The sequence below is a fragment of the Parasteatoda tepidariorum genome, chromosome 8, assembly GCF_982258835.1.
Source record: "Parasteatoda tepidariorum strain Cologne lab strain chromosome 8, Ptep-v5.0, whole genome shotgun sequence".
In the NCBI taxonomy this organism is placed as follows: Eukaryota; Metazoa; Arthropoda; class Arachnida; order Araneae; family Theridiidae; genus Parasteatoda; species Parasteatoda tepidariorum.
Window position 1 is genome coordinate 79999888 of NC_141762.1, and position 14203 is coordinate 80014090.

Genomic DNA, 14203 nt, shown 5'->3' on the forward strand with positions numbered 1-14203 from the left:
GGAGGAAAAAAGTATGATCAAAATTATCTGAATATAATGAAATGTATAAAACTGCCTTGCAGAGTCATAATGGCTCAAGGGATAGAGTCTTCGCCTACCAATGAGGTGAACCGGGTTCGAATACCAGCGATGGCTGGTCGATACGAATTCTGCATCTGGCTTGCACCGGCCACAGTGATGATGTAAAATATCCTCAGTGTTAGATAGATAATCTTGCCGTTAGACTAACCGTGGGAGGTTTTCGTTGTTTCCCTCACCGTGTAACGCAAATGATGGTTAGTTCCATCAAAAAGTTCTCCACGGAGGCAAATTTCTCCCGTATACTGGATCCACGAGTTCCCTTGTCATCTGGATTAGGTTCGAAATTACAAGCCTACAGAGTTGAACATTTGCTGTCGTAAACCCAAAAATTGGGTCGGCTGTTCAACGGCGGTTATAAAATATAAAATTCTACTGTGCAATTCAAAAAATAATGTAGGTGCTTCACGATTGATTCCGAGAAAAGTGGCTTGATCACAATTCCGGAAAATTGAGTTGATCAATATTTGACCACCTTCTATTGCTAATGCTATGAGTGCTAAAATAAAATTTCAAAAAACTGATGAAACAAAATTCATTTTTGAAAAAAAAAATTACTTATGTAATATGGGCTTAGTTTCAAAGTAAAATTTTTCACAAACAAAAGTAGAATTTCAAAAAACTTTTTAGTAAAATTTCAAAAAACTGATGAAACAAAATAAAATTTCAAAGTAAAATTTCAAAAGACAAAAATGAAATTTCAAAAACTTTTTTAGTAAAATTTCGAAAAACTGATGAAACAAAATTCATTTTTGAAAAAAAAATTTATTTTGTAATATGGGCTTAGTTTACAAAGATGCTAATTATATTGAAGAAAACTCAAATTTGAATTTTCTGTCACAGGCGTTGATTTTTCAATTACATGGCAGAATACGAGACCATACCTGCAATAGATGTAATACCAAAATATAGCTCGATGGAAACACCAAAGAGCTCGGCAATTTTTATAGAACAGATTTGGAAAAATGAACAATAAAATATAGTTTAATATTTTATAAAATTTGGTAAATTTATCATAATCCCTTTGAGAATACCGTGAAAACCATTCATTCAATTAAATTAATTTACTTTTTCATTTTGTATTTTGCACTAAATTTGAGGAAATAAAAACTATAATTTTGAAAACCAAATTTCTGGTAAACAGTTACCATATGAGGGTTAAAAGTACAAAATGATTGCCTTAAGTACTGTAGACTTTGATTTAATAGCCGGAATATGATTTTTTTCCCTTTTATTCTATATTTTCCTTTTATTTATTTATTTTTACCAGGAATATCATTACTGAGCAATACGGTATTTTTACCAAACTTCATTTGCCATGCATTACTGTGCAAACTTGCGTCAATATTAATAAAATGTTTAAACAATAACATGATTTTTCGCACTGCATTATTTTTTGTAGAAAATTTGAAAGATATTATCGTCTAAAGCTGCTTTCTGAAAACAAAACTGTGCTCTTTTAATGTTACAGAAGGCACTCGTTTTCCTTATCTTTTTTCCTGAAGCGCATATATTTAATGAATGCAACCTTTTTTTTTAAAAAAATAAGCTAAAATTTCTACCAACTGATGAAAACTAATTGAAGTAAAAAGGAAAGACCACTATGAGTCTTCGAGCTAATCCAGTTTAGTATGATCAAATGTTGAAAATAATAAATAACGAATTTATTTTTATAAATAAAATCTTTATTTCAACAAAACATTTTCAAATATTTACACAATGACATTAAACAACTTGAGCTTTAATATTCATATGCATGCCTAGAATACAAATTATTTTGGCATAATATTTTAGATACGTACATTTTTTTAATCAAAAATTTGAAGCAACAATGAAAGAACATTGGGTTTTGAGCAATTCTTAAAACAACTATTTACGACTGATTTATTTTCAAATAAACAGGTGATTAAAACAATTTTTTTTTTAAAAAAATTCTCAATGAATTCGGTTTAATTAAGATCTTAGAAAATGTAAATTAATTAAAGTTTAAAAAATTCTCTACGAAATCTGTTAAAATGATATTTTAGAAAAGGCATTAAGGTAACTTAAGGGGTTTTGTAATTAATGCAAGTAATGCGGCAATATTTCTGCAAACCTGATGCTATGATGTAAATGATGTAAAAGATATACAGATATTGAACATGATTGCGACACGTTTTTCATGGTAAATAGGTATAGATGTTTTTTTTTAATTTCCTAATTTGTGATGAATGGTCCAAAAAAATATTACATCTTCATAAATACTGTAAGTCTTCAAACATTTTGACTTAATTTTGCCCCATAGTCACTTGAATCGATATTTCTCGAAAAGAAAATCTGCTCGTACATATATAATAGAAAAAGATCTTAGATACATTTATTTCTGCGTTTTTGTAAAGGAAAGAGAAATAAAAGAAAGAAAAAAAATTCTTTGGAATACCCATTTATTCTACAACAATATTATTTACTATCCATCATTCAAACTTTAGTGGTTATCAAAGAATTAAAAAGAAATATACTCCACTTTTTAGACAGTTAATAGATAGAAGTCCTTTAGAAATACAAATCATATTTAAAAAATTAACATTTCGTATCTTTATGTCAATTCACAACGTGGTATTTTATGTTAAAATCGAAAAAAATAATTTTTATTTAAGCTTCCATAAAAGAGCTTTTGTTTAGTCTAAACAGTGAAAAGTAATAATCCTTCAATTGGAAACCAAGAGCAGAAGCTCATATCATTTGAATAATGTGTATGCCGAGAAAAAAAAATATGGTCTAATCTACGAGAATCGGAAAATTTACTGAGTTTCTGACTCCTTGGGAACACCAAAAAGCTCCGTATTTTAACCGATGTGCTTTAATCTCTGGTAAAATTTAGCAAATGTGAAAGAAATTGGCAATTTTATCTTGTCACTTCTATATGGTGCGGAAATTTTTCCGGATTTTTTCCTCCGTGTGCCCAGATTATGATGGGTCACTCATGTCTATAACAATTTCAGTCATTTCTAAGAATTTTCTGATTTTGCACTGAGTGACCAGGCATAATACGTTTGCCACACTTTTGATAATGTAATAAATATAAATTTATTATAGTTTTTTTTCAATACTTTTAAAGATAGATTATTTTTCTGTAGATGGCACCACTATGGTAAAGTTTAAATTCAATCATAATAATGATATTTTTTTTTAGAAATTTTGAATTAGTCGTTTAAAATGGGATTTATGGGGTGAAATCTGGGTAACTAAATTTATTAATATTTATTGAGGATGGTATTATAACTTCTATAGGGTATTAGTGGGTTTATGACTGTTTTTTCTCAGGGATCTTTTTTTTTTGGTTCTGACGTCCGCCGGATGCGGGATGACTCTGGATTTGGTAAACAGGTCAATCTAGATTCTTTCGCCTTGCTGAAGGGAGGATAAAAGAGAAGTGAAGAGTATGGCTAAAGGCAGTAACCCGGAGGATACGGAGCTTGTCCGCAGGAAGGGTGGTCCGCGACAGCACCTCGGAGATGGTGGATCGTGAGCTTAAGGAGAGCTAAACTGAAGTCTCCAGCGGGAAGAACGACCGTGATTAGCCGAAGGCCGATATCTTCGAGACGGTGGGCCAAGTCCGAACGTATCTATGCTGGAAGTCCGGTGTTCCCCTTCTACATGCCTAAGCCTAATGAAGTTAGAATAGCTGGAGAAATTTTGAGATCCTAGCCGAGGAGTTTGCCCACGAGCTCATCTACCATTCCGGTGGGCGTTTCCAGAGAGCGAACAGTAAATTCTTTTGGGTACTTATAAAACTTTAAATTTTATTTCGTTAACATTTTAGAGGAATCATTTGCCGTAAATTTTTTGTATAGGAGAACAATGAGTATTTAAGTGTTATTTATAGACATAATAACCCAAGTCTTAAGTGCTTTTAGTAATGTTAAATGCAGTTTTTAGTTCTTAAATGTCTTTTTTGAACTGTATGAATTGAAGGTTATGCTTGAGTGTTTTAAGGTTGCATGTTGTTTTAATTAATGTATGAAGGGAAGTGTTTGTTCCCATGTTAGCATTTGGAAATGTGTGGAATTATGTTTTTTGAAGATTTAGAGTTGCAATAAAAATGAGTTTTAAATGTTAAGAGTTTCCTGTAATTCATTCGATACTTGCCTACTGTATAACCTGGGTAACCGTTACTAAAGTTAAATTTAGAGATCACAGCTAGAGGGGTAACGGTACAATAAAGATCAATTTTTGCACTCTACATAGTGTGCAAAGAGAAGCCCTGAATTACTTTTTATTCATTGATCGGATTTATTTTCAAGTACTGGTTAAGAACTGGTTAATAACTAGCTCTTAATGTTTCACTTTGGTGACTCAAATAAGCTGATAAATAATTATTACAAACGATATTTTAAGGGAAGAATTTTAAGGGAAGATATTTGACACAACAACTCACTGTCTTTTGATAAACATACCCTTTTTTCGACCGATTTGGTTTTCTTGCCCTCAAAATATCTAGGGTAACAGGAATACCTCTAAATTCTTATCTTACTTTGTGTATTTTTCCATATCTTGAGAAATTTTTAAACAAATCAAAAATTTTCGCACACAGCTATAAAATTCCTCTTCCAAAGATAATTCGATGCAACAATATTTTTCGAACCATTATTTATTATTTTAACAGATAATTTTCAAAAAGTCTTGAATTCTTACATATACTGTTTTTTACATCATTTTAAAGAATGTAATTTTATATGGCGAATTAGAAATTTTGACGAAATTGATTTAATTATTCCTGAAAAATCAAATTTTAAAATACGTCATTTTTACAATTTTAAATCTTTTAGTATTAAATTAGAATTCAAAATTATGAAAAATAAACTATAAATAATGAAAAATATGAACAGTAAGAAATTGGAAACAATAAAAAACAAAAAAATGTCAAAAAAATAAATTACCGATAAATAATTATTTAAAATATTTACGGAATAGAATTATCGTTTCGAAAATGTGTTTCAGAATTATGTGCAAAGTTTTTTATTTCGATTAAAAAGTTCACAAAAATTTAAATTAGCTTTAAGGGGTGCAAAATGGTAAGTTTGATGCAGCTTACCCCTCCCCTCTATTCTGAGGATAAGAAATACGAAACTATTTGTAAAAAGGTATGTTTTTTTTTAGAGAAAGTACGCTTTTCTGTCTGATTAAGAATTAATATCGCCAAGAAAAATAACTTCGCATATTTGAGCTCACTCTCATAAGGCATTCAGATTTAGTCTCAGCATGCGAAAATCCAAAATCCAATCATTAAATCAAAAGTTATTCAGAGTGTTCTGTTTCTTTTTTTAGCATGATACTTGCGTTTAACCTGACATAATTGATATAATATGTTATCTTTGACTTTCATGTAATGAGTTGACAAAAAAAATATAATATAAAAATTAACCATTATGTTTGATTTTTTGTGTTATATTTTACTTACCTGGCATGATTTTTCTTTTACTTCTATCTTTACAATATAGTTTTATAGCAATCTCAATATGATGGATACAATAGAGCCTTAAATGTGACCTTGAACTTAGTTTAATCTATTTTCATTTGAAAATATCTGTTATTTACATCCAAAAACGTTTTTTTACAGTTAGCAAGTTTAGTCTTTCAAGTTTAAATCATGATACATATGATTTAAAAAAGTATTGAGAGTACACTAACAGAATATACGCCAGTGGGGACAGAAAATCCAATCCTCTATTTGAAAAGTTTCCATTGCCTGCAACAAACATATTCGATTAGTAGAGAACTATTGGAATTATTTTTTTTAAATAAAAATTGGAAATATACATTTAGTTTCAATTTGTTCATAAAATAATTATTTAAGCATAACTCAGTTCACTGATAGACCAGCTCTAATTTCCTGGCACCCTAATTTGCACTGACGTATTTTAAAAATTTATAATAGAATAACGTTTAAGATTACATTTATAATAGAAACCGTTTTTCAACTCACAGTTACAGGTTTAGCTCAAATTTTTCCCCCGTTCTCGGCGATGCCTTCCACTGTTCTTGTCCATTTTTTGTGCTGCTTTAATAATATGATGTATAATAGATACGGATGATAGAGCTTATGAAAAAAATTTTAATTTGATTTTCATTTATCAAAAGTATTCAAGATTTTGTAATGCAAAAGCAAAACACGAAAGGGTTAATTTTCTTCCAGTAAATTCTTGTTTGTTAATTTAATTCTGATTTAGAATGTATGAAAAGAATATTTTAATGTGTCCATTTTACTCTCCAGAATGTGTTCAATACCTTAGAGCAGTTCCTAAATGCTATAAATGATTTTTTTTAACTTTGCTTCTTGTATATGATTGGTATATAATAATCAATATACTAAGTAATAATTACTTTTTTATTGGGTTTAGCAGGTCATGCGAGCTAAGAATTACGTATCTTATTTACCATATCTGTTCTGAAAAATTACCTTTTATAAAAAATAAAAAATTACCTGAAAAATTACCTTTAAAAAATACCTTTTATAACAATTTAAAAAACAATATGAAGGAAGCTCGTGTTACTGATTTCAAGTTACGAATGACAATAAAAGCAATAATATTTGTTAAGGTTTTACTTTATTAATTATTATTTAAAATTTGTGAATGGTGCTAAACGTTATTCTAAATATTCCAAGTATTATTTGTTAATAGTTTCTTTTATCCAATACAGGAATTATCTGAAATAGAAGCTCATTTTAACAATGAAGAAAAAATATTTATTTTAACTTTCATCTCTTATTATAAACAATTCATCTCTTATTATTATGTACAAAGAAAAATGATGAAATCTTTAAAGGAGCATAATGTTTATTTATTACTTGTTTAACATACCTTCCTTTTCTAGTGTATGAGAAAAATCTTCTTTTGGATGAATACTTGAGTGTTGGTCAGCTGGATCCTGATCAGAATAGTCTAGGAAATTATTCAAAATGTGAACATAAATCGAAAGAAAATTTTATTATGTCAGAGTAAAGACAGCAAAATCAAATATTCTAACAATAAGAAAACAAGTTACAAAATAAAATGATATTTGAATAGATAGTCACTCAATCAATTTCAATAGCAAAAGGTAAGAACTTTTTAGTATCTTTCACATTAGATCATTATATCAAAGTTCACTACCTATTTCAATTATTCCTCATATATAAAGCAATATAAAGCAATTATTTTAAAATTGTATTTATTTTTTCAAAACACTTATTTTTTAGCTTATAGAATTATTTACAGTAAATAAATCTGCCCCATAAAGGCAAAACTGATTACTTTCTGAAAATATAGAATATACTCATGATGTTTCAATCTGAAATTAAAAATGTGTTCTAGATTTATATTTAAGTCTATTTATATTTGTTTTATTCAATAATTAAGTTATTTTTGTTATTTAGTTTAAGATTGTTCTATGAAAATAAAAATTTAATTTCAATATTCCAATTGAAGATATTTAAAAAAATTGCAACAGATACATCTTATTGAAACAGAATTATTTGTATCCTAGTTTCTTCTTGCATGAAATATTCAGTGTAATAATTTCTTGTTAATCAGGCCGAAGTCCCACATACAAAAAGACTTATTGTTATAGACTTAAAGTCTTATAATCGTGTCCAGAATTTCCTTAAAATTTAGTTATATGTGAAGAAACTCATAGTTTTATATTAGCATTAATTGCAGAATTTACTTAACTAAACAATATTTAACACAATGGACTAATGTGTTGTTCGCTCAATGAAAATTCCAATTTATCTTTATTTATTTCGTTCATTCATTCAAATTTATTTTTAAAAAACATTATTCTATTTAGTGATTTTATAGATAAGTTGCCAAATGCTAAGTAAATTTCATTAATGCTGTTTTTAAATACAATACATTTAAAAATATATATTTCCTTCGAAGTCAAATATTTTTTTCTCTCTTTGAACCACAAAGTTAACCGACATAAAAATTTTAATGCAATAAAAAAACTGAAACTTACGATACTTTTCTAGTTAGTTTAAATGTCACACTTTAGAGTTTTTTACTTACTTAATATTCTTTAGGTGGAAAATAATGTAATTTTATAAAAATATTTTAAGCTTAAAGCAATTAGTATAATAATAAATTTATGAAAATTGTTTTTAAATTCGCTTTGCACTAATAGAAGTATATTAATAAAAATAGCACACTTTATATGTTACTTTAGCATTCAAACGCAATCCTTTTAAATTTATTCTACATTAAATCAAATTGAAAATAGTTATTGTCCGGAAACTATTTCTGTTGACTGTTTTAAAAAGATTTTTTTGGATATTACTTTTTTATAGTAATCACATTGCCTATTACGTCTACTGAAAGTTTTCCATCGATCCAATATTTGATCAAAAATAAAGTAAAAATGTATAAAATTTCTGTTCTTATTTTAATTAGGCAATAATTTGCGGAAGTAGCTTTTATTCAAACTCTTAAGCTTGAGGAATGCGATAAAAAAACATGAATTGTTCGAAAATAACACTCTATAAATTTAACTTACTTTTTTCTTTGTGCTTTTTGAAATTATTCTGGCCATTTCGTAATTTTTCTGATTTCGAAAGATGTATGTCCTCTCCTGAGGCAATCATAACAGACGAAGGAGGGGGAATTTCTAAAAAAAGAAGAAAAAAAAGGAAATGTATGTTTCATAAATAAAAACTGAGTGGGTGTAAAAATAAGTACGATTTCTTTTATATTTTAAATCCCATGGAAGTACATGAAATACAAAAAATTACATTAAGAAAAGAATTTTAATAATCGTAATCTTACGTTTTCGGTAATATTTAGAGTGCTTCAATTTTTTTCCTCAAATAATATTAAATTATAAAAGAATTCCATAATCTTCTATGTGATATTTTAAGGAACATTGAAATTTCTTATTTCATTAATATTATTTATTTATTTTATGTGATTCGTAAAGGAATTTTATCTATTTCTTGTAATAATAAAAAGATATACAATTTTTCCGTTATCATTCATTAACTTTGAGGTTGACATTTAAGTTTAATAATTTCAAGCACTTTAAATTGGTCCAGCTTTCTGTTATGCAATTAAACTTATGATAAGATTTAATTGCAAACAGGAGAAGAAACACAGCAAACAAACTGAAACAATTAAATAAAGTAGTTTTACCAGTACGGGAAAAGAAACAAGTTTATTCCAGATAAAATTTCAAATAAGTGACAAAGTACAACAAACAAGTTGAAACAGGGAAAGAAAGTAGTTTAACCAGCAAGGGAAAAGGAAGAAGTACGTAAACGAAACCTTTAACAGATTGTATGGTTACTGTGAAAATTAGCTGTAGATAACCTTGCAAATTGTGATTTAGCAAAGAATGTCCGAAATTCTTTATATACACAACAATTAATGACAGTATGAAGTTTGTTTGGTAACAAAGATAATGGATACATTGCTAACATTATTTTTATGTCTGCTATTGATAATACAAATTATGGAGTACTGCTGTTGACTGATTGTTAAGACACGGTTTCTAGAAGATCACCGGCGTTAAGCATCACTGTCAGCTAACAAAGAGTGGGTGGGTGATCACCTTGATCAACCTTCGAAAAGAAAAGGGGGTGATATCTATTCTCGTTAAAATGTTCTACTTCAAAGCGTCTATGTGTCTGACTTTGCATGCAGGCTGTTAAGTTAGAAATGCGGGGCAACCATTCCTTTGCATTGGTGGCATGTCTTCGGATCATTCTCCGATATGTTACACATACCATTGCTTGTAGTTCACTGAGCAGCTGTTGTGCGACGCAAATAAAGTGATACTACTGCTAAAAATTACGGATAGCAAAAATGTAAACGTAAAAATATTAAAAATACATTATACTATTGATTTGCTGTTCTACATTTTGTGACTCATCAAGCATTCATGATTATTATAGTTACAACTTCATTTTAAATTTCTGTATTCTTATACTTCTTCTATACTTCTTCGTTAAAAGAATATCAAAGAAATATTGTGTAGAGAAGAATATTGAATTTTACATTTTAAAGCTTAAAAAGATATAAAGCAAAAATTATAGTGTAATTTAATACCATATAATCGTATCGTCCCTTGTGTTTCCCCCAACGAATTCTTAGCAACACAAGTGTATGATCCATAATCCTTACATTTTAAAGCTTAAAAAGATATAAAGCAAAAATTATAATGTAATTTAATACCATATAATCGTATCGTCCCTTGTGTTTCCCCCAACGAATTCTTAGCAACACAAGTGTATGATCCATAATCCTTACATTTTAAAGCTTAAAAAGATATAAAGCAAAAATTATAATGTAATTTAATACCATATAATCGTATCGTCCCTTGTGTTTCCCCCAACGAATTCTTAGCAACACAAGTGTATGATCCATAATCCTCTGGCTGCAAGTTTTGAATGTATAACTTCAATTGAAATTTGTACAAAACTGTTGGTTGGACTTCAATTCTGAACTTTGAGTTAGACAAGACCATAATCCCTCCCTCCTTTATCCAATATGTTACAGATCTTGGATGAGATTCTAAGTTGCACTGAAGCAAAACATTGGTTGATACAGGAGCTCCAACAAGTTGATTGGGAATCCATATCATCGGAGTAACTACAATAATCATAAATGAAATGTTTTTTGTTTCAATAATTTAAAGGCAGATTTAATAAAAACATAAAAATATTAACCGCAATACATCAAAATCAACAAAGTAATCAATAGATTTTTAAACCATGCATGACCTCAAAACTAAGATTGTCCTTCATTTATATTTTATGTTCTTGGAAAATTTTTTTTTTTTCCTACTGAACTAATGAAATTAAATTTATGAAAAATAACACCTGATTGTTTTTTTTTTTTTTATGACTTTGACTTTTGTGATTATAGTTCAGGTTTCATTGGTAAGAAAGCATTACTAACTATTTTCTTAGCAGGAAATTTGTGCATCAATCAAATATAGTTTTACACCTTGCCATATTTTTTCTAGCTTTATGCATTTTATGTTTTCCATTATTTTAACTTCTTCAAATTTCTCTTCATAGACTTTCACTTCATTTGCAAATTTGATGCAATCGCAGAAAAATAATTGCGGCAAAATAGTTTTTTGAAATGTAAATCTTGTGTAACTTATAATAAAGATTTGTAGAAGCAAATTTTAATTATAAAGAATAAACATTAAAGCTCAGATTTTTTTTCTTATTATATACTCAAAAGGCATTTGAAATTATTCTTAGAAATTAGTGAGAAATTTTAAAGTTTTCTTTTCAATTAGCTATACATAATTTATAAAGAAACATTTATAATATATTTAACAACTGCTTAGGATGAATTTCATTTCAAGTAGAATCTTGATTTGAAACACATATTTGCATTGCTATAACTATCTAAACAAAAAAAAAACATTTATCTTACTCCGCAAAGCTTTAGAATTTCTAACATATCTTTTTAAAGTGATAAATTGTTAATAAAAATTTGATCAAAACTGTTTAATTTTGAAGTATTATGATACTGCGTATTATTTGAAAATTATTTTTTACTGTAACACTCCATGCAATTTTTAACATTTAAGTATTAACTAATTTTAGTGTAAAAAATAGATATTTTTAACCATTTGAATGTAAGAAAAATTAATCCTCGAAACTAAAAATATTTCAAGCGTATATTAAAAAAAATCATCTTGTTGGCACTTGATTTTTAGATTTCACGCACTTATTTAGTAGTAAAAAAGTGGTCGCAATTAATAAAAATAAATAACTTACAAGTAACACCTAAAAGAATTCTTTTGCTTAAAGATGGAGGGACTCCATTTGAAAATATACACAGGTAGGCTCCCATATGAAGACGAGTTACTTTTGTAATGTTTAAGTAGCTCCCCTTAAATGAGGTTACTAAAAAGAACATATAAATTATGCATTAATTTTCGTAGAAACTATATATATATATATATATATATATATATATATATATATATATATATATATATATATATATATATATATATATATATATATATATATATATATATATATATATATATATATATATATACTAATCTTTTTTAAAAAATTCTGTCAACAAATCTTAACAAATGTTATCGTGATTTCATAACGCACATAAACTAAAAAAAGAAGTACATACTGTTTCAAGTTGGTAGTGAAATTTTAAACCTGCAATAAATTAATTCCAATGCATTACGAACCAAAAATCTTAAAATTACAAGTGCAAGGAATTTTGGTTTTCAATTAATTGTAATTTAAGTATAGATAATTGCTTGTAGTATTAGGGATATTTATACTATTTTTATTTTATCCTGGGGGGAGGGAGTTTTCATTGTAAGGGAGAGTTGACTATAATTTCCTTATACAATTTTTCATATCAGCCAGTCATATAAGAGAAGTTATTTCATATTGAAGTTCTTGATTCCCAATTTGACAATTGGGTTGTTTTTCAGCTGAAAAATTCATTTCACTTAGCTACTTTTGATTTTTTTTTTTAGATAATTGAACAGAAATTAAATATATGGATTTAGAGCATTATCAAATCGTAAGGTTGTAAAGGTTTTGCATATTCCTACTACATGCATGGCAAATAAATAGCAGGAACAAATGTGATATTATTATTTGCAATTTGAAGGACTGTAGCATCACATAAACTGTCCCATTGTGACTGTAAAGGAGTATGCAATGTTAAAATGCAAATTTAATGTTGTAAAGGAATATATAATGTTTTGCACAATAGAACTATCGTAGAGGTAAAAGTATACGCTCTCTGAACACTACGCGGGTGAATATTTAAATTACATACTTCTAACTGTGATAGGAACAAAGCATGGCATGCCCAAATGTCAAATATATTCATTTGTTGTATAGATAATACGTATTTAAATCATTATATGGCTGGTTTATAATCAGTAAATAAGCTGATCACCTTACATATGCTTGCTTGCTCAGTTATTTTCGAACATCTTGAAAATAAGAGCAGTTCGGATATAAAATGTATATCTGATGCCTGACAATCATACAACGCGCAATGGATTGTCATTAAAATTTGTGTTTAGTTTTTAAGTTTTTGGGGGAAGTGATTTTAGATAAAAATGTGATGATTGCTTTCGGAACCATGTCTACCGACTTTACAAAGCATTTTTGAAGGCTCTGAAAACCATTAGAATGCAGGTGGTACTTGAAGGGGTAACAGTGAACAGACACCATAGAAGAAAGAGGGACACGTGTTACTTAATTTTTGATATCGCATCATCTTTTTATTCTTCTTATGCCGTTCCAAATATTTACTACCTAACGTCAGAGATTATTAGAATTACCAAGTCTTACCGGAATCAAATTTTGCCTCTTAGTGACCTGCTTCTTGGACGATTCAATGTTGCCACTGGCTTTCCCTTTGTACTCAAGCTCGAAGCCTCGTGTATCCTCTAGCATAAGTGCTTAAAAGTTTAAAATTTTACGATAGTTGTATAAGCTTGAATCAAAGCTTCAAAGGACATTACAAAGATATTCTGAAGCTTTCTGTGCCTGCAAGTCAAGCTGAGTAATTATTATTGTGTTTATTTCTTAAAATTTGACATAGTGATTATTTCTCAAGTGATTTCTTAGCGTGTTTTTAATGAAGGTAGACAAGTAAATTTAGTTAAGCATGTATTAAATAATAAGCTAAGTTTTATATAAAAAATAATTGTGATAAAATCTTAGAATATTCTATTGCTTAGCATTTAACTCAAAATACAAAATGAAAACCTTAAGTAAGGATATACGTTACAACTTATTTTCAAATTATCATTTTTTTAAGTTTTCAAAATTTTATTACCTTTGTTTTTTCCTAATGATATTTCTTGACCATCTTCTCGCCTCCACGTGTTCTCCGGTTCCGGGAAACCTTTTGCTAAACACCGTAAACTAATGTCACTCCCTTCTTTCACATCTGTGTCTGAACTTGTATGTTTTTCATCAAGATATGGTGGAACTGAAATCATATGATTTTTCACCACTTAAAGTTTTTTTTTCAGCAAATAACACTCTACAAAGAATAATTTATCAAGTATTTTCGTAATCAAAGAAGAAAACAAAAGAATCAAATAGTATGAAACTTATGCAATCTTACCATTTCACCAGCGGCACCTG

General features: G+C 28.3%; 1 protein-coding gene across 1 annotated transcript in view; it reads right to left on the bottom strand.

The window, feature by feature from the left end:
* Positions 1-5372: 5372 nt before the first annotated feature.
* The window catches only part of LOC107442815 (neurotrimin-like), a 99926-nt gene continuing 91095 nt past the window's right edge, over positions 5373-14203 (bottom strand). Inside the window, exons 5-10 of the mRNA XM_087149638.1 lie at positions 13890-14045; positions 11831-11959; positions 10392-10682; positions 8593-8703; positions 6921-7001; positions 5373-5806 (exon numbers count right to left, since the gene is read on the bottom strand). Of these exons, the coding sequence (XP_087005764.1) occupies positions 5706-5806; positions 6921-7001; positions 8593-8703; positions 10392-10682; positions 11831-11959; positions 13890-14045 (869 nt within the window). The 3' untranslated portion in view covers positions 5373-5705. The remainder of the gene's footprint in view (positions 5807-6920; positions 7002-8592; positions 8704-10391; positions 10683-11830; positions 11960-13889; positions 14046-14203) is intronic.